At 68.9% G+C, this 19,321-nt stretch overlaps 1 protein-coding gene across 2 annotated transcripts; it reads right to left on the bottom strand.

Moving 5' to 3' along the window:
- Positions 1 to 357: 357 nt before the first annotated feature.
- On the bottom strand, positions 358 to 18,081 carry MICALL2 (MICAL like 2). 2 transcript variants are annotated; one of them, XM_016119087.2, is made up of 17 exons: positions 17,799 to 18,081; positions 10,744 to 10,792; positions 9,850 to 9,991; positions 8,878 to 9,065; positions 8,098 to 8,213; positions 6,799 to 7,521; positions 5,281 to 5,540; positions 4,869 to 4,962; positions 3,869 to 4,011; positions 3,278 to 3,445; positions 2,669 to 2,733; positions 2,460 to 2,583; positions 2,239 to 2,329; positions 2,077 to 2,150; positions 1,372 to 1,486; positions 925 to 971; positions 358 to 516 (listed from the first exon to the last, which is right to left on the bottom strand). In XM_016119087.2, the coding sequence occupies exons 1-17, from the start codon at positions 17,939 to 17,941 to the stop codon at positions 440 to 442; spliced, it is 2,619 nt and encodes an 872-aa protein (XP_015974573.2). In that variant the 5' UTR covers positions 17,942 to 18,081; the 3' UTR covers positions 358 to 439. The 2 variants fall into 2 exon arrangements, with proteins under 2 accessions (XP_015974573.2, XP_036080682.1); XM_036224789.1 differs by lacking the exon at positions 17,799 to 18,081 and adding an exon at positions 14,756 to 17,525.
- Positions 18,082 to 19,321: the final 1,240 nt, after the last annotated feature.

Here is a 19,321-nt window from a genome sequence, read left to right as displayed (position 1 = left end):
GGGGGTTAGTGCCCTGCCGCTGGCAAGGGCCAGGGCATGCCAACAGGCTCCCACGGTGGCTGGGGACAGCGCAGGAGACACAGCCAGAACCCCGCCCTCCACACGGATGGGGCAGCCGAGGCCCAAGGGGAAGCCGGTCTCTGGGGCGCCGTGGGGCGGCGCTGGTTGAGGACTCGGGGCTGAGGGGCTCCGCTGCCCTCGGTCCTCTGCCCAACAGTGTCCTCCCTGCTGGGAGCCGGGGAGGTGGACAGCGGGGCCCACCGCTCAGAGCCGTCCATTGGGGCCAAGGCTGCCGCAGACCTGGAACTCGGCCAAGGTGGCCGGGGGCGCGTGGGCACACGGAGGCGGAGCCAAGGCCACTGGGTCAGTTTCTTTATTGAGGCTGCTGGGGCCTTGGTGCGGTCGCACTGCCCGGGGGGCCCACGGCCTGCCCCGCAGCTCACTCGGGGGTCCTGCTTCTGCTCCTCAGGGACCAAGCCTTTGACAGGCGGGACTTGGGCTTCTTCTTCTGGAGGTCTGGACGGTGGACATTGAGGACACTTGCCCACCTCTTGGCCACCGCCTACGTCCTTCCTGTCCACCCACCCCAGTCCCCCACCCCGGCCCCCCGGAGCACGTAGGAAGCCAGGCCCAAGCTCGGCCCAGAGTCTCACCCTCGCCCGGGGAACCAGCAGGCACCTTTGAGCACCCACCGGACTGGGAGCCCCTGGAGGACAAGGCCCCGCCAAGTGCTCCCCTCACCCTGACCTGGAGGCCACCAGCTGCTTCTCAGACCCCTCATGTGACAGGGAATTCACTCGAATTCATTCCCTTAGGGTGAGCCTGCCTGCCTCACGAAGCTGGCAAAGAGTGGCCCGTCCCCCCAGGAGGTCCGACCCCCTGGCCGGAGCCCAGTACCCGCCGCCTGCCCTGCACCCCCATTACCCAGCTTCTGGATCATGTTCTGTAGCACCTCGTCCTCCTCTTGCTCTCTGAAACAGGGACAGGGAGTGAGGGGCAGCACACCGTGCCCCGGGGAGGGGGTGCCGGGTCCTTGTCAGTCAGCCTCACACCTGAGCCCCGAGTCCCTGACACGGGGCCACCTGCCCTCTCACCTGCCAATAAACTACACCTTGGCACCACTCTCTCCCACCCTGGGCAGACCCTTGCTGTTTCTGGAGACCCTCATCTGTGACAAGGGGACAGGTGCCTGCCCTCAGGGCCCACCTGTGAAATGCACATGGTGGGTCTTGCTCATCAGGCCAGGAAGGTTCTAAGCATGAGGTGACCAGGCCTGGCCTGGCTGGAAGGGGGCCGGGCCAGGCCCACCGTGGCCCCACCCCACCTGAGCCCCGCCCACCTGAGCCCCGCCCCGACTAAGCCCCGCCCCACCTGAGCCGGTCCTCATCCAGGAAGTCGACGATGTCGCTGCGGTCGTTTACGGTTCTCACATACTTGTTCAGCAGATCCTGCTCCCTCTGGAGGTCCTGGGGTGACTTCAGACTCTCTGCAGGGACAGCCTGCCATCAGCGGGAGCCCTGCTGTCCCAGCCCCAAAACGTCATGCTCCTCCCCGAGCAAGGGGTAGGGTCCTGGGGCACCTGGGGCAGAGTGTGTGGCCTGTGGGGGGGGGCTCTTGGCAACGCAGACTGAATGAATGATTCCACAAATACACAAATGACCCTATCAGAGGCTGAGAGTTGCTGGTCTATCTCTGGGTCACCCCACCATCCTCACAAATCTGCCCATTTCAAGGATGTGGTAACTGAGGCTCTGGGCAGAGGGGGGGACTGCCAAGCGCCCCGCCCCTGCCCTCAGCCCATGAGGTATGGCGGCACCTCACACTGGGCCCTCCGGGCTGGGAGCGAGGGACGCCCCACTCTGCAGGGGGTCAAGCCCAGGCAAGAGGCGGAGCCATTCACAGCCAGGAAGGGGGCGGCTGAGGTTTCCGGCTCCAGGGACATGCGCCTAAGCGTTGGCCACCCCAACAGTGACCAACCCCGGGAGAGCCGGCAGGAAGGCGCCCTGGAACGGCGCACCGAGCCCGCCTCTTGGACCGAGGCCCCGCCCCCCGCCGGCTGGGGCTGGGGCCACGCACCGGGCTTGGCCATCAGCCGGCGCAGCTCGCCCTCGAGGTCCAGCTGCTGCTCCTCCAGGCGCTGGTCCCGGGCCCTGCAGAGGGGCGGAGGCATGAGGCCTGGCTGGCCGCCCCACGCCGCGCCCGGCATGCTTCCGGAAGCCTGTGGGCTGCACCCCTCACTTGTACATCAGCTCCGACTCCAGCCGCAGCAGCAGCTGCTTCTCGTGGATGAGCCGGAACCAGTCCACCATGAGCGCGTCCTCCGAGGCGTCTGCGGGAGGAGGGAGAGGGGCCAGACTGCGCGCAGGGTCCCCAGGGCAGCTGGCTGCGCCAGCGCCGGGCAGGGGGCAGCCCGCCCCCGCTTCCTGGGGGCCGTGAGGGGAGCGGGGTGCACAGCTCACCCCCCTCGGCCGCGCGCAGCCGCTTCTCCAGCTCCACGCCCCTGAGCTCCAGCACATCCAGCTGCCCCTGGATGCCCTGCACCTGCCTCTGGATCTCTTCCTGGGGCACGTAGTCAGGATGCAGCTGGGATGAAGGGGTGATGCGTGAGGCCAGCCAGGGCCTCCAGGGGGCGGAGCTCCCCGCCCCCCCTCCCCGCCCCCCCACTCACTCTGACAGGGGAGGTCACTGCCTTGCCAGGTGGAGCGGGGTCACCAGCAGGGCCCAAGGGCCTCCCTGGAAAAGGCACAGAGCGAGTGTCCTGGAGCGGGGTCGCCAGGCCCAAGGCAACCTGGACACATGCTGGAAGGGGGTCTGACCTCCGACAGCTGGACCCCCACTCCGCCATGTCTCCCGCACCACCCCGGCTTCCCTACTCCTTTCGCAGGCCCCTGGGCATGGCACCCAAAGGCGAGGGCAGCAGCACAGGGCACCCCACCAGCACCCCAGCCGCCCTGGCTGCAAGTCGCCAAGAGCAAGTCCACCACCACGGCCAGGTCTCCACGACTCGGGTGCTAGGAGGCACTGGGGCCTGTCCAGCCCTGCCCCCCTCACGCGTGGGGAAGGGCCAGGGCCCGGGTCCCACAGGCCCCCTGCCCACCTCGAGTCTGCGAGCCGGGCCGGCTCCGGGCAAGAGCGGCTGCTGGCTGCCCTGGCTCACCCGCCCTCCACGCCAGGCCTGAGACCTCCTGTTCGTCCCTCAGGCCCCCACTGGCCACCTCCTCAGAGGAGCCGCCTTCATCTGCACCCCAGCAGAAATGGGGTGGTGGCCAGGACTGACCTGGTTTGCCCTGAGGAGGGGGCCTCCCCTCCTCCTCCTTCCGGCTCCGAGCCGGGGCCTCCTGCGCCCAGGGCCGGGGCTGCAGCCAGTCACCAGAAACGTCCAGGTTGGCAGGGACGGCGAGCTTCCTGCGGCGGGAAGGGGAGGGGGCCGGAGAGGGGGGCGCAGCTGCCCGCGGGTGGGAGACAGAGCCACACGTCAGGCCAGCAGGCCCGGTGCCCTCCCGGCACTGCTCCCCCAGGCTGGGGCCACCCACAGGGCACCACGAGGTCGGCCCCCCAGCCCTGCGCCCACATCCTGCCCAACGGCTATGCCCACTCAGTGAGGGCAAAATCCTTGGCACAGAGAAAGGTCACACAGGAAATGGGACACGGGCCGCCGAGAGCAGGGAACAGGTGTGCTCACACACACACGTGCACACCTGTGCACGCACACACGCAACTGCCCACGAGGGACAGCCAGCTCCTCTGGCTGACCAGGACAACGACCCCGCCCCCGCCGTCCGGGGGACACCACCACAGGGCCCAGCCCCCAACAGCTGCCCCAGAGGAGACCAGGGCTGGGCCCGCGGGCGTCAGGCCCCAGCACTACCTGAGAGGCTGGGCCGGGGCTCGGCCGGGCCCGGCGTCCGCTCAGGCGGCACGGGGGTCACAGTGACGTGGGCTGGGGCCTTCCAAGGCACACCCCCCACCCTCGGCTCTTCCGGGACCCGCGGCTCCTTCAGCTCCAGGGCCCTGGATGAAGGCGAGGGGTCATCTGAGGGACCGGCAGCCACACGTGGACAAGCCTGGGGTCAGTGCGCTGGCCACGGGGAAAGGCCATGGTGCACCCCGGGGTCACGCGCCACACGACACCCAGGACACAGGCGTGTGCACACGGCAACCCTCACAGACGCGAGCATGTGCTCAGGTGCCCATGGCTGGTGCCCAGACGGCTGGACCACCCAGGCCCAGGCCCCCGTGTGCACATGCGGCCCGCCGCCCACCACGCATGGTACACACAGGGCAGCCGCTCAGCATGGCCGCCCCTGGAGCCACGTGCCCAGCGACCAGCGTGGCCCGAAGGCCCTGTGACCAGCTGCCGTGGCACGCCAGGGAGGCTGCAGTGCCCTCCCCCGCCTCCCGCCCAGACGGGGTCCCGTGCGGGGGTGGGGGGCCCACCCTGCTCCAGGACCAGGGCTGCCGAACGTGCTCCTGTCCCTCGGCCACCAAGGCTGGCTCACGTGAGTGAGGACCCCCCCAGCCGCCCGCCTCCTGGCTTGGTAGTGACACGAGGGGATGTGGCTGTCACTGAGGCCATACGAACTGACCCTTCGCTCAGGCCGGTACGAACTGGCCCTTCACGCAGGCCCGTGCGACTGTCCCCCAAGCGGGGCGAGCCGGCCTCTGCTGCCATGGGGTGATGCATGTACGGCGTGCACGCGCCCGGCCCACGGCATCCTGACGGCGGACGCGTGTGCTGCCTGCCCCCCGGGGGCATCTGCTGAGCACCCTCCGTGCGCCAGGCCCCGTGCAGCCCTGGGGCACAGGCTGCCGCTCAGGCTCCCGTGAGCACGAGCCCACAGGCCCAGGGCCCAGCCGCCACCCCTCACCTCTCCGCGGGGCTTTTCTTGTCCATGGGCTTCAGGAGGCCCCTCCATCCTGCCGGCCCTTCTGCCTGGCCTTCCTGGGGGCTGGTGCTCGGGCCTGGGAGGGGGCAGGGAGACAGGTCGCATTGGAGCGGGGGCTGTTTGGGTACAGGGGAGTCTGCTGGCAAAACCTGGACCTTACCTGTCCCCCCTTCCTGCAGCCGTCCCTTAGCTGCCTGGCCACCGGTGGGCACAGGACCCCCAGCCTGGCTGCCTGTGTTGTGTGCGCCTAGGGGAACCCCACCCCCTCTCTGGGCCTCCGCTACCCCTGAGCAAGGGTGCGTCAAGGGGAGCCCCGTGGCCGGCTGGCTGTCCGTGCGTCCACAGGCCGCCACCTCCACCCCGTGCCTGACGTCCACAGAAGGCAGACGCGTACCCTTTGCTGGGGAGGCCTCTGGCTTCAGCCCGCAGCCAGCGCCTGCCCTGCTGACCCCTGGAGTCACAGCTGAGCTCTTCCCGGCTGCCAGGGGCAGCGTGGGCGCCTTCAGGGTACTCGGGGGGGCCTGCAGCTCAGTCCTTGCCGGGCGGCGAAGGGCCTGGGGAGATGCCAGCGGCGATGGCTTAGAGGGCGGACCTGCTCGCGGGCCTTCAGCTCTGGGGTGGCAGTTCAGAGCAGGGGAGGCAGCCAGGGAGGGCCTGTGGGTGCGAGAGCCAGAATCAGGCACGGGGCCCAGCAGCCCCTCCAGCCACGACCCCGGGCAGGAGCCCCTCGGCCTCCCTGGGCAGCCGGTTCCTGGCGCCTGCCATTCTGGGGGAGGACAGACGCCCCTCTGAGGGCCAAGGGACCGGCCACAGGCATCCACCCTGGCACGTGTCGGCACCCGACTGCTCTGTTTGACTCTGGTGTCCACAGAGGTTGAAAGGCCTCAAACACACCATGTGTGGGTTGTGCGGGTGGGGGCCGCACCCCAGGACCCACCCCCAAGCTGCCTCAAGCCAGGCTGGCCTAGCGCAATCTCCAGGCCTTTGGCCCCCCCCCCCCCTCAAAGCCCCAGGTGCCACCGGCTGATCCTGCGAGGTCGGCAGCTCTGAGCTGGGAATATTGTCCCCACAAAGAGGGGGAGCATGAGGCGCAGGCGCAGCGCTGTCAGCCAGCTGATCTGAACCCCCTTACTCGCTAGGCGACTGCAGCGAGGTGAATGGTGTCCCCAAACTCAGGTGCACCTGGCAACTCAGTGTGATCTTACGTGGAGACAGGCTCTTTGCGGTCAAGCTGGGATGAGGTCATCCCGGATTAGGGGGCCTTGCGACAGACAGAAAAGCAGACACAGAGGAGAGAGGGCATGTGACAGAGGCAGAGATGGAGGACGTGGCCACGAGCCCAGGGACGCCTGGGGCCCCCACGCGGGAAGAGGCCGGAAGGACCTTCCCCTCGGGCCTCAGGAGGGCCCTGCCGACACCGCCCTCAGACGTGCGGCCTCCAGAAGAGGGACGATGCCTGTTGGCTCGACCCCGGTCAGCGGTGCTGTGTCCCAGTCAGGGGCACAGGGACCCCTTCACCCCGTCACGGCGTCCGCTCCATGCCCAGTGTGCAGAAGGCGCTGGAACACGGGCAAGGGTGGCTCAGGGCCCTGCTGGGGGCAGACGGGCGGACACTCGGGCCGCACCCAGCCTCCTCCGTCTGAGTGAGTGTCTCATGGGGGCGCCGGGGGGCAGCATCACCCCCACCTGGAGCACGTAGATGGTGGCTTTGTAGTGGCAACCATGGGCCCCTCCTGCTAACCGCCACAGATGCCTGTCTCATTCTCCAGATAAGGAAACTGAGGCTGGGGCCTGAAGCCCTACTGTCACACGGCCAGGTGAGGCAGAGCCTGGGACCCTCCCCAGCTGCCCCGACCCCTCTGACCTCCTGGTCAGTGGCCGGCGAGCAGGGAGCAGCCACACCCCCACGCACCTGCCAGGCGCCTGAGCGCCAGCCTCCCCCAGCCCCGGAAGCGCCTTGCGGAGGCAGCTCAGGGCCTGCGCTCTGCTGACGACCCCGGAGGGGGCACCGGCGGGGGCTGGCGTCCTCGCGGCTGCGCCCGCAGTAGGGGCAGGTCGCGGAGTCTGGATGGACTTCTCCTGGGCTGGTGGCGTCCTGGAGGCCAGTGGGGCCCAGGCTGGGGTGCCTGCTGGGCCTGGAGGTGCTGGGCTCACACTGAACTTGGTCTGCGGGGCTGGCACTCGGGCAGTCGCTTGGCCTTGTGGCGTGGCCGGGCGAGAGCTCGGGGTGCTCGCAGTCACAGCGGGACGGGGACTGACGGCCACCATGTCCTGTGCCGGCGATGACCACCCTGTCGGGGAGCTGTTGGTCACACGCATGCTGGCTTTGCCGCCCACAGGGCTCACCGAGAACCTGGGCCCCGACGGGCTCCCCGTGGGGGGGGTGGCTGCAGTGGGGACGGTGCCTCTGGCAGCTGAGCTGCCCCCCACGGGCTGCCAGGAGGTGGGCTTGGCTCCTGGCCCCACATCTCTCTGCCCGCGCACCCCCTGGGCCTTTTGCGGGGCGCTGGGGGGCTTGGAGTCCGTGGAGCTCGCAGAGGTGGCGTCAGGGGCGTGGCTGGAACAGACGAAGACGCCGGGCTCCGCCGTGGCTCTGTAGCCGCCTGAGTGCAGCGTGTTGGAACAGTGCTTACACCTGGGGGCAGAGGAAACCGGCGGCCGCGGCCGGCGCGCGGTCACACGCGCACACGCACGCCTCCCCCGGGCAACTCCCGACGCGCCCGCGTCCACGCCTAAGGCCGTCCATTCGCTCAACGAGCACCTCTCACCGCCGGTGACCATCTGTCACAGACTCCACCAGGGACCTCATCAGACTCGCAAAGAAGTGCTCATGCCTGTCCACTCGCACACTCACACACACACACACATGCAGTGCAAGCGCACACGCTCACACACACGCACAGGTGCACGTGCACAATGCTCACAATGCACACATACACACATGCTCACACATACACACGCTCACACGTACATGCACACACACGCACAACTGCACATAGGCACACACGCACGCGCACAATGCTCATGTGCAAACACGCACATGTGTGCACATACTCATGTGTATGCACATGCACCCACATGCTCACACACAAGCACACACGCTCTCACACATGCACAAGCGCACACATGCTCGTGTGCACACACATTCGCGCACACACACACACACATGTGCAAGTGCGCGCGCACACACACACGCTCGCATGGGCCCCACCTGAAGCAGCTGCGGTGGTAGAGCTTCCCGTCGGCCAGGTGGCGCTGCACCAGGTGCACGTGCAGGCCGCAGGCCGCACAGGTGCTGCTGACGGAGCCGCCCGCAGAGGCCTGGCCCTTGGGAGGAGAGCCAGCTGACGTTTCGGAGCTCCCCGGGGCCCGGCCCTCCCTCCCGACCCCACCCGGAGCCCATCAGCCGGCAAGAAGATCCCATTTTACAGACTGGACAACCGGAGCCACAGAGGAGCCAAGGCCCGGCCCAGGGTCCTGGGCCTGGCCTGAGGGGGTGGGGCTGAGGGCCTGGGGTTGGGATTCCCGGCCCCTCCAGTGCCCTCCGCGCGCGGCACAGAAAGCCAATCCAGCTTCCAGCCTCCTCCCGGAGCCTGGCGTGACGCCCGGGGAAGGCAGAGGGCGCCCATGCACAGGCTGTCACCCCCTCTGCGAGCTCGGCCTGAGAAGCGGGGACTCAGCTCACGCCGCAGAGCTGGCCGAGCAGTAAAGGACGCACCAGCTTTCTCTCCTAGCCCCGCCACAGAAACCCACCCGGAGCCCACCCGGATCTGGGTTCGAGGTTCCAGCTCAGCTTGGCCTCAGCTGCCCCACCAGGCGTGTGAAGGGCCAGAGCCACCCGGTGGGCGCAGGACAGACGGCAGCTGAGGCCGTGCCAACCAGAGGGGACCCCACCCCCTCCCGGGCACCATGGCTCGGGGGCCGCACTGTCCCCAAGCCCCGCTCAGTAGGAGCCAAGGAACCCAGGAAGCAGAGGAGGGCGGGCACTTACGGCCTTCAGCGGGCGGTCCTCTGCGCCCCCATCCTTCCGCTGGACAATGGGGTTTGTGCTGACTGGGGACAGTGGCTGCCCCCGGCCTGGGGCACGCGAGGGCATGGCCGGCTGGGGTGGGGCCCTCTTTCCGGAGGGTTCTTCACCAGCATCAGATGGGGACCTCTTCACGCCAGCCATGCCTCCAACTGGCACGAGACACACGGGGTCAGGGGGTCCAGCCCAGCCCCACGCCCTGCCTCTGAAAGAATCTGGGCCCCCCGCCTGGCTGCCCTCAAGGTGGGGTGTCCAGCACCAGGCCTGGAGCTGGGGGAAGGGGGAGGGCTGCTCCTGCTGGCTGGGGGCCCAGGGGGAGGGCCCGCCCCAGCCAGTTCCCAGCTGGGCCTGGCCTCACCCAGGCCCTCCCCTCCCCAACACCGAGCCCCTGATCTGGGGTCACGGAGAAGGGACTTTTCTTTCTCTGCAAACGGAATGAAACAGGAGGGCTGGCCCGGAGCCCAGAGAGACTCCGGGGATTTCTAAGGCCTGGATGAGGAGTGTGGGGGCGGCGTGAGGCACAAAGCAGCTGCCCCTCGCAAGCAGGCCCCTGGGGCCGCGAGGCCCCCGCCGCGCCAGCCTGCTTCCCACAGGGCCAGGTCAGGGCCAAACTGGGGCGGAGGGGGAGGCATGTGCAGTGGGCCCGGGGGCCCCGCGTGGTGGCCGAGCTCCTGGAGGCAGACCCGGGGGAGCAGGGCGGAGGACAGGCGGGCGCGGGGCACGTCCGCTCAGTGGCCAGCTGGGAACGGGACGGCGGGGCCTGCCCCGGCCGGGGTGCGTGGGAGGACACGTGCCTGGCGCCTTGCTCATCGCTCCTCACTCGCAGCAGGACGAGGGGCCCTGGTCCCCTGGGAAGCTGCAGCATTGGGGGCTGCACACGCCCGCCCCGCCCGGCCGTGCTGGGGCCGCAGTGGGGGACAGGCGTGCCCGACTCACTGGGGGCGCGTCCGTGGAAGTAGTTGTAGTACTGGGACACGTAGGTCAGGACACTCAGCCGGTCCGGCACCTTCAGAGCCACCATGTCCTCCGCGTCCAGCAGGGCCGGGATGCCCAGCTCCTCCTCCGCCACACGGAAGGCCTGGGGGAGGGGCAGCCACCAGCTCCACCAGAGGGTGGAAGGGAGCGTCCAGGGGCAGGAGTCCCCCTCGGAGCCCAGAAGGGTCTGGCCTCAAGGCGCCAGCTCCGCTCGGCCTCAGTTTACCCAGCCACAAAGGACTGAAGGGGCCAGGAGCCGGTCCCAGTGGGCTCCCAGTGAAGGGCAGCCGAGGCCGGGCGGGCACCCCCCAGGGGCATGCTGCACCCCAGAGGGGCGAGGGCTGGCCCCTGCCTTCCGAGCTTCGGCCACTGTGGACGGGGCTCGTTTTGCAGCAGGAAGCTGCGCTGGCTGGGGCGGGAGGGATTCGCGGCCGGGGGGCGGGGGGGGCGTGGTCAGCCCCCCCCCCCCCCCCGCGGCTGGGCTGAGTGGGCGGGGCCGGGGCAGTGGGGCAGACACTGTGCCACCCCAGGACCCGCTGGGGGCCCTGGCCTCCCAGAGCCACCTCTGGATCCTACTCTGCCATGGGCCGGAAGGAGAGGACGGCCACCGCCCACCCTCTGCTCCCCACCAAAAGGAGGGGGGCCCGTGCTCCTGGGACAGCCGCGGCTCTTCCTGGGGAGCTGGGGTCACGGGCTCAGACCAGCTGTGGAGTTCGGCAGCGAGGCCTGGATGCTCCACCCCCCTGGGTGCCAGGCGGGCACCCCTGGAACACGAGCTGGGGGGCTGGGCAGGCGCCTCTGGGACGTGGGCGGGGGGGGGGGGCAAGCAGCTTTGGGGCAGGAGCAGGGACTCACCAGTTTGTTGTTGTCATAAATGTTCTCCTTCCTGAGAGCACTGAAGTTTCTGGAAGACAAACACACAGGTGTCCCACAGAGCTCGGAGTGCAGGCGGGAGGGGCCTCGGAGGTCATCCTGACCAGTGGGGCGACCACGCCGTGGCCGTTTCGGGGCTGAGCGCAGCCTTCCCGTGCTGAGGGAGGTCGCCGTGACCTTGAGGTGGACAGGCTAGCGACCCGCACCACTGGTCCCGCCCAGTGGGACGTAGCTCAGCGCTGCCCCAAGCCCTGCGGAGCTCACGGGCCTGGTGGGCCGGGGCGCCCCCGGGGCAGGGGCCATGACGCCGGCAGGGACAGAGCCCAGCCGACACCCTCTCGTCACTCACTCGGGCTCCCAGCGCCTCCCACGTTATCTGCCCACACCCTGCAAGCTCTCAATGTCCGCCTCTCACAGATGAGGAAACTGAGGCACAAAGAGGCTCTATGACTTGCCCTAGGTCACACAGCAACGAAGACCAAAGCCTGGCCGTGGCCCCTGCGTCCTGACATTTGGGGTTCGACTGTTTGGGGAGTGCCCTTAGGCACCTGCCAGATACCAGCTGCCTCACCCTCAGGCGGAGGGTGCCAGAGCCCTCGCCCACCCTGACCACAGCCACATGGCGTCCCGTGGGCAGGGGACCCATCCTGGTGAATCTGAGAGCACACCAATCCTTTGAAAAGGAGGGGGTCCCTGCCAGCTCCAGGCCCCCGGCACACCTGGGGGTCCACGCCCACGCCCAGCATGGCATACCAGCCCCTCGCACGCCCAGGAGGACGCTCTGAGCAGAAGCACGGCTGGACCCCAGCGGGGCCCGGCCCAGCCCGGACGCTCGGCCCGACTTGGGCTGATGGTGTGGGAGGGCCGGTTCAGCATGTCTGTCTGTCCACGTTGCTGTCTGTGGGGCCCCAGGCAGCCTTGCCACTTCTGCACAAACTGGATGGTTCTGGAAGCCTCGTGGCCTGGGAGAGGGCTCGGGCTGAGAGCATGTGCGAGGACGCCGCGGCGGCTGGTGACCAGCACGAGGGCCCTGGCTGAGGGCCAGCGGGAAGCGGAGACCCGGCGGCCACCTGGCCGCAGTCCCGTCCCGACCCCGCCGGCCTGTCGCACAGGCAGGGAACTGAGGCCAGGGGCAGCAGCCGGCCCTCGGCCGCACGGTCGGGGAAGGCCAGGCCACGGTTCGTCCGCCTCCCCGAGAGGCCCCGCCGTCCATCAAGCTGCCTGACTCTTCCGAAAGCCCCTCATTTCCGTCTGGACCACCTCCCAGGTAACGCGTTCCAGATGCTACGGCCACCAACCAGCACAGAGAGGGCTTTGTGCGCAGGACAAGACGGTGGACAGATCTGTCTCTGGGTGGACAAATGACCGGAAGGCTGGGCGACGCCTTTGGCGGTGCACCCTGGACACCCATCACGCACCCCGAGTTCGTGCCCCAGCATCCAAGGCAGGTGGAGCTCAGGGCTCCCAGCCATGCCCCCCTCTGTCCCGAGTGCCTGGGGATCAGAGCCCCCTCCCCACCCCTCCCCCGTCCCTTTGAGGGCTCTGGGTCCTCCCTGGGTCACCGACCTGCAGGCGTCCTCAGAGAGATGCCCTGGTGGCCGGAGGGCAGGATAACAAGTTCTGTTTTGTCTCCAAACAAGGGTGGCCGCCCCTCTGCCCCCCACATCGGCCTCGGTCTGCCAGTCAGGTGGCCAGCTGCCCCATGGGGCCCTTCTTACTCCAGACCCGGACCGAGCCCCTCGGAGCTCCAGGCAGCAGGTCGGAGGTGAGCAGGTCAGGGCTGCAGCCTGCCCCTCCCATGAAGCCTGGGGACCGCCGCCCTCAGGACCGAGTCCAAGCTGCTGCCCAGCCCTCGAGGCCTCCATGCTGGGCTGGACCACCCTGGCCAGTCCCTTTGGAGCAGGTGCCCAGTGTCCCCAGGTGGACTGCGCTCTGCCTGTGGCTGGTGGAGGCCGAGTACGTCCCTCACAGCATGGGGGCAGGGCCACTGTGGGGAGCCTGAGGCTGGAGCCAGCAGAGATCACGGAGCCTGGCCTGGAGTGGAGACCACGCCCAGGCCTCAGGAAGCCCAACCTGCCCAGCTTCCGCTGGCCGGTGGCCCTGGAGGGAGGGGTGGGCTGCACCCCCCTAGACCTGCGGGAGTCCCCACCCCCACGACCTCGTCACGGGACCTTGTTTGGATATGGTCTTTACAGAGAGGACCGACTTTAAGTGCGGTCGCCAGGGTGGGCCGCGACGTGACAAGGCAGGGCCCCTATGAAAAGGGGACTCAGGCCGGCGAGTGCCCAGCCTTGCGAACGGGCGCCGGCCTCGGCTGGCCCTCAGGGGGTGGCCGGCTCGTGGTTAAGGCCTGCTGGACCACCAGGCCTCATTGCCACCCCCGCCCAGCTGTGAGCAGCTGGCACTCGGCGAGGCGGCCACAGCACCAGGTGGGCTGGGGCGCAGGCGCCCTCCCGAGCTGGAGCATTTTCTTAGCCTGAGTCCCGTAATGTGGAAGCTGGTACGCTCTGGCCCAGGGCCGGCCCGGCTTGCCGCGGGAAGGGGGGGCTTCTGTGCATTGAGTGCCCCCGGGCGCTGGCCGGACGGTGGCCTCGTGTCTGCGTGTGCTCGCCGGGGAAGGGGGGATCGAGTGCCCCCGGGCGCTGGCCGGACGGCGGCCTCGTGTCTGCGTGTGCTCGCCGGGGAAGGGGGGATCGAGTGCCCCCGGGCGCTGGCCGGACGGTGGCCTCGTGTCTGCACGTGCTCGCCGGGGAAGGGGGGATCGAGTGCCCCCGGGCGCTGGCCAGACGGTGGCCTCGTGTCTGCGTGTGCTCGCCGGGGAAGGGGGGATCGAGTGCCCCCGGGCGCTGGCCGGACGGCGGCCTCGTGTCTGCGTGTGCTTGCCGGGGGGCCCGCCAGCCCAGGCCCAGGGCCGGCCCTCCCTGACTGCCCCACACAGCCACGACTGGCCAGGGCTGTTGACCTCCCACTGTCCTCATGCTGTTTACTTCTTGGAAGAAAATGTAGCCGCGGGAAGGTGGGGGGGCCGTGCGGGGGGCAGACAGAGGGGAGCCCTCCCGCGCCTTCTCCGGGCACCTCCAGCACATCTGGAGTTAATCCCACGGGCCAAGGAGCAGGGAGGGCTGGAGAGAGGGACAGGGACAGACTGAGCGAGAGCTGGAGACTGGGGAGGGGCAGACAGGGTGCGAGAGGCCAGCGGCAGAGGCGGAGACGAGGGGTCCCCGGGGAAGAGACCCCAAGGCGCCGTGCTGAGACAGACCTCGTGGGCGGGCGGTCAGCGCTGGGTAAGGGACAGAGCCTGCAGCTGTGCCTGAGGCCCCGGGCAGGGCCAGGTCCCAGGCCCCACCTTCTGGTACCTGCTGGGCAAATGAGGTGCCTGGCTGCCCAGCTGCCTCCCCCGCTGACCCCCGTCCCCGCCCCCACCCAGAGCAGGGCCCAGCCAGCAGGGGTCAGTCCCGGGGCTCCTGCGGTGGCCTGGGGTAGGGGCCGACAGCCCCTCCTGTCCATCCCCGGGATCCTGGCCGGAAGCGGGAATAGAGGCTGGGCAGCAGGCCCTCAGGCCGGGAACAGAAGGCCTCTGTCCCCAGGCAGCTTCCTGCTGACTTCAAGTAGGGGAGAGGTCGGCCTGGCCCAGGAAAGGAACAGCCCTGCCTCTGAGCTTCTGGGTGGGGACCTCTGGGAGCGAGTCTCTGCTGACCCCCAACAGCAGGCGAGTCTGGCAGAGCGGGCAGGGAGCCGCCCCCACCTCTGGCCGGCCGGACATGCTCCCAGTGGGGAGAGATCAGGTAGGCCCCGCACGGCCCCACGGCCCTCCTTCCCTAACTGGCCCGGAAGGCTGCCCGCTGCGGGGCCCCACCTGGCACCTGCCTCCTCCCGCCCTCTCCAGGAAGCCTCCGTCCCGCCCGGTCAGGCCGGAAGCGGAAGGACCCGCTCCAGCCTGGAGAGGTTTACTGCCCCAGGATGTTTGTTCTGGGTGGTTCCTGTGCTTGCTCACCTGGCCGTTCACCTGTCCTCACTGGGGAAGCAGACTCCCAGGCAGAGCCACCGCGGCCAGCGGGCACTGTGGCAGGCCCCCTGAGGCCTGGCTGTGGGGTGGGCACGGGCAGTGCTGGGTGAGCCCACCTCCCAACAACGGCGGTTCACACACCTCCCAGGGTCCCTGTGACCCGCCGAAGCCAGTCACACTGCCTCTTGGAACAGGGCCACGTGTGAACCGCACCTCAGAGGACAGGGACAGAACGAGGGGTCGGTGTCACGCGGCCCGAGTCCCCACGGGGCTGGTCAGCGCCCAGCACTCTTTCACGGCACCCTCCCTCCGAGCAAGCAGGCTCCCGCGCAGCAGGAAGGACCGAGAGAACAAGGGGAAGGACTTCCTGGTGGCAAAGCTGGGAGACGCGGAGACAGGACATGCATCTTCCTGCTGCGTGGGGCCTCCCCAAGCCCGAACCCAGGGTCCCCGAGCTTCCTCTCCCCGCACTGCCGCGTGCCATGGGGACGCTCAGGGCTTCAAGATGAGACGCCCCCAGCCCCAGCCACCACCTTGCCCAGAGGCACTGCAGGGCCCACAGCGGGGGACGGGTGCTTAAGGCCCATGGGCACCACAAAGGGCTCGGGCATGGGGCCACATGTGCGCCCACAGTCACACACACACACACACACACACACACACACACACCCCTGTGCTCCGTCTCCGTCAGCCAGCGTGTGGGGCCCCCGCCCGGCCCAGCACCTCTCAAACCCCATCCTGGTGTCCTGGGCTCGCCTAGCAAATGACCACAGCCTGGACAGCTTAAAACAGCACACTTGCTCCCCACGGTCCTGGAGGCCAGGCACCCCACGAAGTGCCAGCGGGGCCACAGCCCCCCGGGAGGCTCTGGGGCAGATTCCGCTCCCCGTCCCTCCCAGCCTCTGGCGGCTCCCAGCGTCCCTCAGCCTGGGGGCCGTGGCGCCCGTCCCCGCCTCCCTGCGCAGTCACAGGGCCTCCGACCCCTCTTCACGCACAGCTCACTTTACAAGACGTCCCCCGAAGGCCGCCGTCCCTCTTGGCCCAGGCCGGCGCCCTCAGCCACAGGCCTCCAACTAGGTGAGAACACCTGCTGAGCACCTGCCTCGCGCCAGGTGTGGCTCCAGGCACTGAGGACACACTCCCAGGCTTCTGGGGCTGCAAGGCCAGCGGGCAGGTGGACAGCAGCCAGGTCAGCGGCAGGGACGACGACAATGCCCACGCGTGGCTGGGGGCAGGCGGCCTTCCCCCAGCCCCGGCCCCAGCTCTCACGGCTCTCTCGACTCGCCTTGAGTTTCTATTCGTTTATCTGTTATTATCTGTCTCTGTGACTAAAACGTCATCCTTGAGGCAGGGCCCAGGGCCGTCTTGCAGAGTATGCAGAGCTGAGTACACAGCAGGCACTCAGTAACGGGTAAATGAGCAGCTATGTGACGCCTGCTGGTTCCAGCACGTGTACAAACCCACGTGTGCGCGCCTGTGCTCGCTTGCAGGCAGTGCATGCTGGGACAGGCACACGCATGCATGCACACGCGCACACACGCACGCACGCACACGCTAGACCTCTAACCCCAGCACAGCTGGCAGCAGATGGGGCTCCCGGGGCTCGGAGAGGCCCCAGCTCTCCCCTGACAATGGTGCCGTCATCCCGGGGCAGCTCCGGCAGACACACCGTCTTTCCTTCCAGTCGCCGACGTCTCGTGCTGACCTCGTCTCGTGCTGACCTCGTCCAGGCTCTGGGCTCAGCCCCCAGCCACCCTATCCGGGACCCTGCATGCACCCCTGTAGGGCTCAGCCCAACAACCAGTTCCCAGTGCCTGCTCCAGCCCCCCACGTCCTCAGCCCTGCCTGAGAAAGCTCAGCTTCAGGGATTCCACGAGGAGGCACATTCCGCCACTGCGTCTTTTGCCCCTAAGGGTGGCCAGGCACCTCCCTGGGTGGGGACCAGAGGCTGCTGCCCAAGGGCCACATGGGAACCCCCCCATGAGACTCCACAGACGCATCTCACAACCTCGGGCAGGAAGAGAAATTACAAGCAGGCTTCTTTCTCAAAGCTAGCTTTCCCATACAGAGTGGTGCCTGGGGACAGTCCCCAGGGACAAGGGGACATCTGGGTGCAGGGGAAGAGCCCCAGCAGCTAGCCCTGACTGCCTGTCGTGCTCTCTGACCTGGACAAGGGTGCCTCTGCCTGGGCCTCAGTTTCCCCTCCGTAGAGCAAGAGGCTTGAAGGCCTCTGGGCCCTGGGACTTCCCTGCACTACTTGGCACCCACCCCACCACCCCCTTGTCCCCGCTTCTCAGGAGAATGCTTTTAAACATTGTGCTTTTTCCTTCTGGAAAAGGAGCTGCAGGTGGCCTCCCCAGGAGGCCCTTCGCCAGCCTCCACCCACCCAGCCCAGGCACCTCCCCAGTTCACACCAGGCAGCGGGCCTCTCTCAGAGCTGCCTCAGCAAGCCCGTCCCAGCCAAGCGGAAGAGCGTTTGCTGAGTGAATAACGGATGGTCACAGTGGGTCCAGGGTGGGGACAAGGGCCCCAGCAAGGCAGGGCCCCGCCTCCAGCTCGCCCGGATCACACCAAGGTCTGGCGGCGGGGCAGGACCTGGGGGTCCCAGGCGTCCTGCTGGGGGTCAGCCCTTCCTGCTCAGTGACCCCCCCACCCCGGGCTGCCGCTTGACGGGTGCCGGACAGGCTGAGGGCGGGGCAGCACCACACACGAAGCAGGACTGACGGGCAGGTCCCAGCACAGTGGGGCCCCCAGGGCAGCTCGCCGGCCCTCTCCGGAGGAGACGGGGCGGGACATGCAGCTGTGGCCCGAGCCCAGGACGCGGGCCTGAGTCACGGCCTGACTAAACCGGCGGGGGCGGCCGGACGTCGGGCTCCGGCCCAGCGCCGCTTGGCGGACGGGCGACCTGAGGCCATGGCGGGGTGGCCTCCAGGGCCACGGCGGGCTGCGCTCCCCTCCGGGGCCGCGGTCCTGGGGCTCGGGCCTCGGTTCCCCGTCGCGGTCGGGGCGCGGGCGGCGGGGGGGAACTCACATGAGGTCGGGCCGGTGGCGGTGCAGGATGGCGCAGAAGGCCAGGCCGTCGCGGAACGACGTGGTCATGTTGGTGATGTTCACGTCCCGGTAGCCCTCGCACTGCTGCCGGCACCACTGCTGCAGCGCCTTGATGGCGGCCATGCGGGCCGCACGCCGCGGGGCGGCGGGGACCCGTCCTCGCCTCCCGGTGTGCGCGGCCCGGCCGCCCCGCAGGACCAGGAGCCGGAGCCGCGAGCCCCGAGGCCGAGCAGCAGCGGCCGTGCAGCCGGCGCCGGCGGGAGTGCGGCCGGAGTCGCCCGCCGGCCCGCCCACCCGCGCCGCGCCGCGCCACGCCCCCGCCACGCCCATCCAGCCCGCGCCCCGCCCACCGCCCCGGCGGCCCCGCCCACTCCCCGCCCATCCGGCACGCCCCGCCCCCCTGGAACACGTGCCCCGTGCCCCGTCCTCCCCGCCTCCCTCCCCCAACAGCCGCCAGCCCGGGGAAGGCGGGGGGCCCACCCTGGGCTCCGGCCTCCAGTGCTCCCGGGAGGCCCCGGGACTGTCTTTCCGATGGCCGTCGCCCGCCGCCAGCACCACCCTCTTGGGCACGCGGAAGGCGTGGCCGCCTTTCGGCCGGGGAACTGAGGCTTGCCGGGGTCACACGCCCGGGATGCGCTGGAGCCCGCCGCCTGCCTCGGGGTGGTCTCTCGGGAGCTGCCGCTCCCCACCCAGCACGCCGGCAACGCGCCGCCTGGCCTTTCCCAGGACTTTGCCACCCCACTTCTCACGCCGGTGGGGGCACCAGAGGAAGGGGGCTCACCCCTCCCCGTTTACAGAAGAGGCCGCTGAGGCCGGGACTGGGGCGTGGTGGTGCGGGGCGGCCCAGCTGTGGCGCGCCCACCGGAATCTCCCTCATGAGACCCACGGGGTCCGTTCTGTTTCCGCGTCCCACTTGGAGCATTTGTGACACAGTAACAGGAAAAGCACCTCTGTGGGACTCCCGGACACATTATCTCCGTGGAACTCTGTGACCACATGAGGGACTGCTGGGAATAATGACACCTTAAGTGTAAAATGTGAGAGACCCCACCCACCTGACCGCGGAGCCCCAGAGCTTGTCCCGACAAGGCCCACAGGGAGAAAGGTGTTTTCCTGACAGTGGCCCCTGCCAGGGAGGCAGGGGGACTTCTCTGCCCACTTGAAGGAGCAGGAACCGAGGTCTCCAGCCCAGAGCCAGCACGTGGCATTCCGGCTCTCTCCCGCACTGGGCTGTGAGGTGCAGATGCCCAGCTGCCCGCCAGTGTGAGGGGGGCCTGTGGGCAGGTGGCGAGCTCCCTGTCACAGGGCTCGTGCGGACAGGCACTCGACAGGAAGCCCCTGTGACCTGGGATCACAGCTGGCCATAGCTGCTGCCCTGAGCTGCCCGGGGTTCCCAGCGAGAGGACAAAGGGCATTGTACCAGTGGAGCCAGGCCGGTGGCTGATTCCGGAACAGGAACCAACCTGGTTTCCTTGACCCCCACGGCAGCAGTTCAGAGAACCG

Source organism: Rousettus aegyptiacus, unplaced genomic scaffold (genome assembly GCF_014176215.1).
Source record: "Rousettus aegyptiacus isolate mRouAeg1 unplaced genomic scaffold, mRouAeg1.p scaffold_m13_p_7, whole genome shotgun sequence".
Taxonomy (NCBI): domain Eukaryota; kingdom Metazoa; phylum Chordata; class Mammalia; order Chiroptera; family Pteropodidae; genus Rousettus; species Rousettus aegyptiacus.
This window is presented reverse-complemented; position numbering and strand designations above follow the sequence as displayed.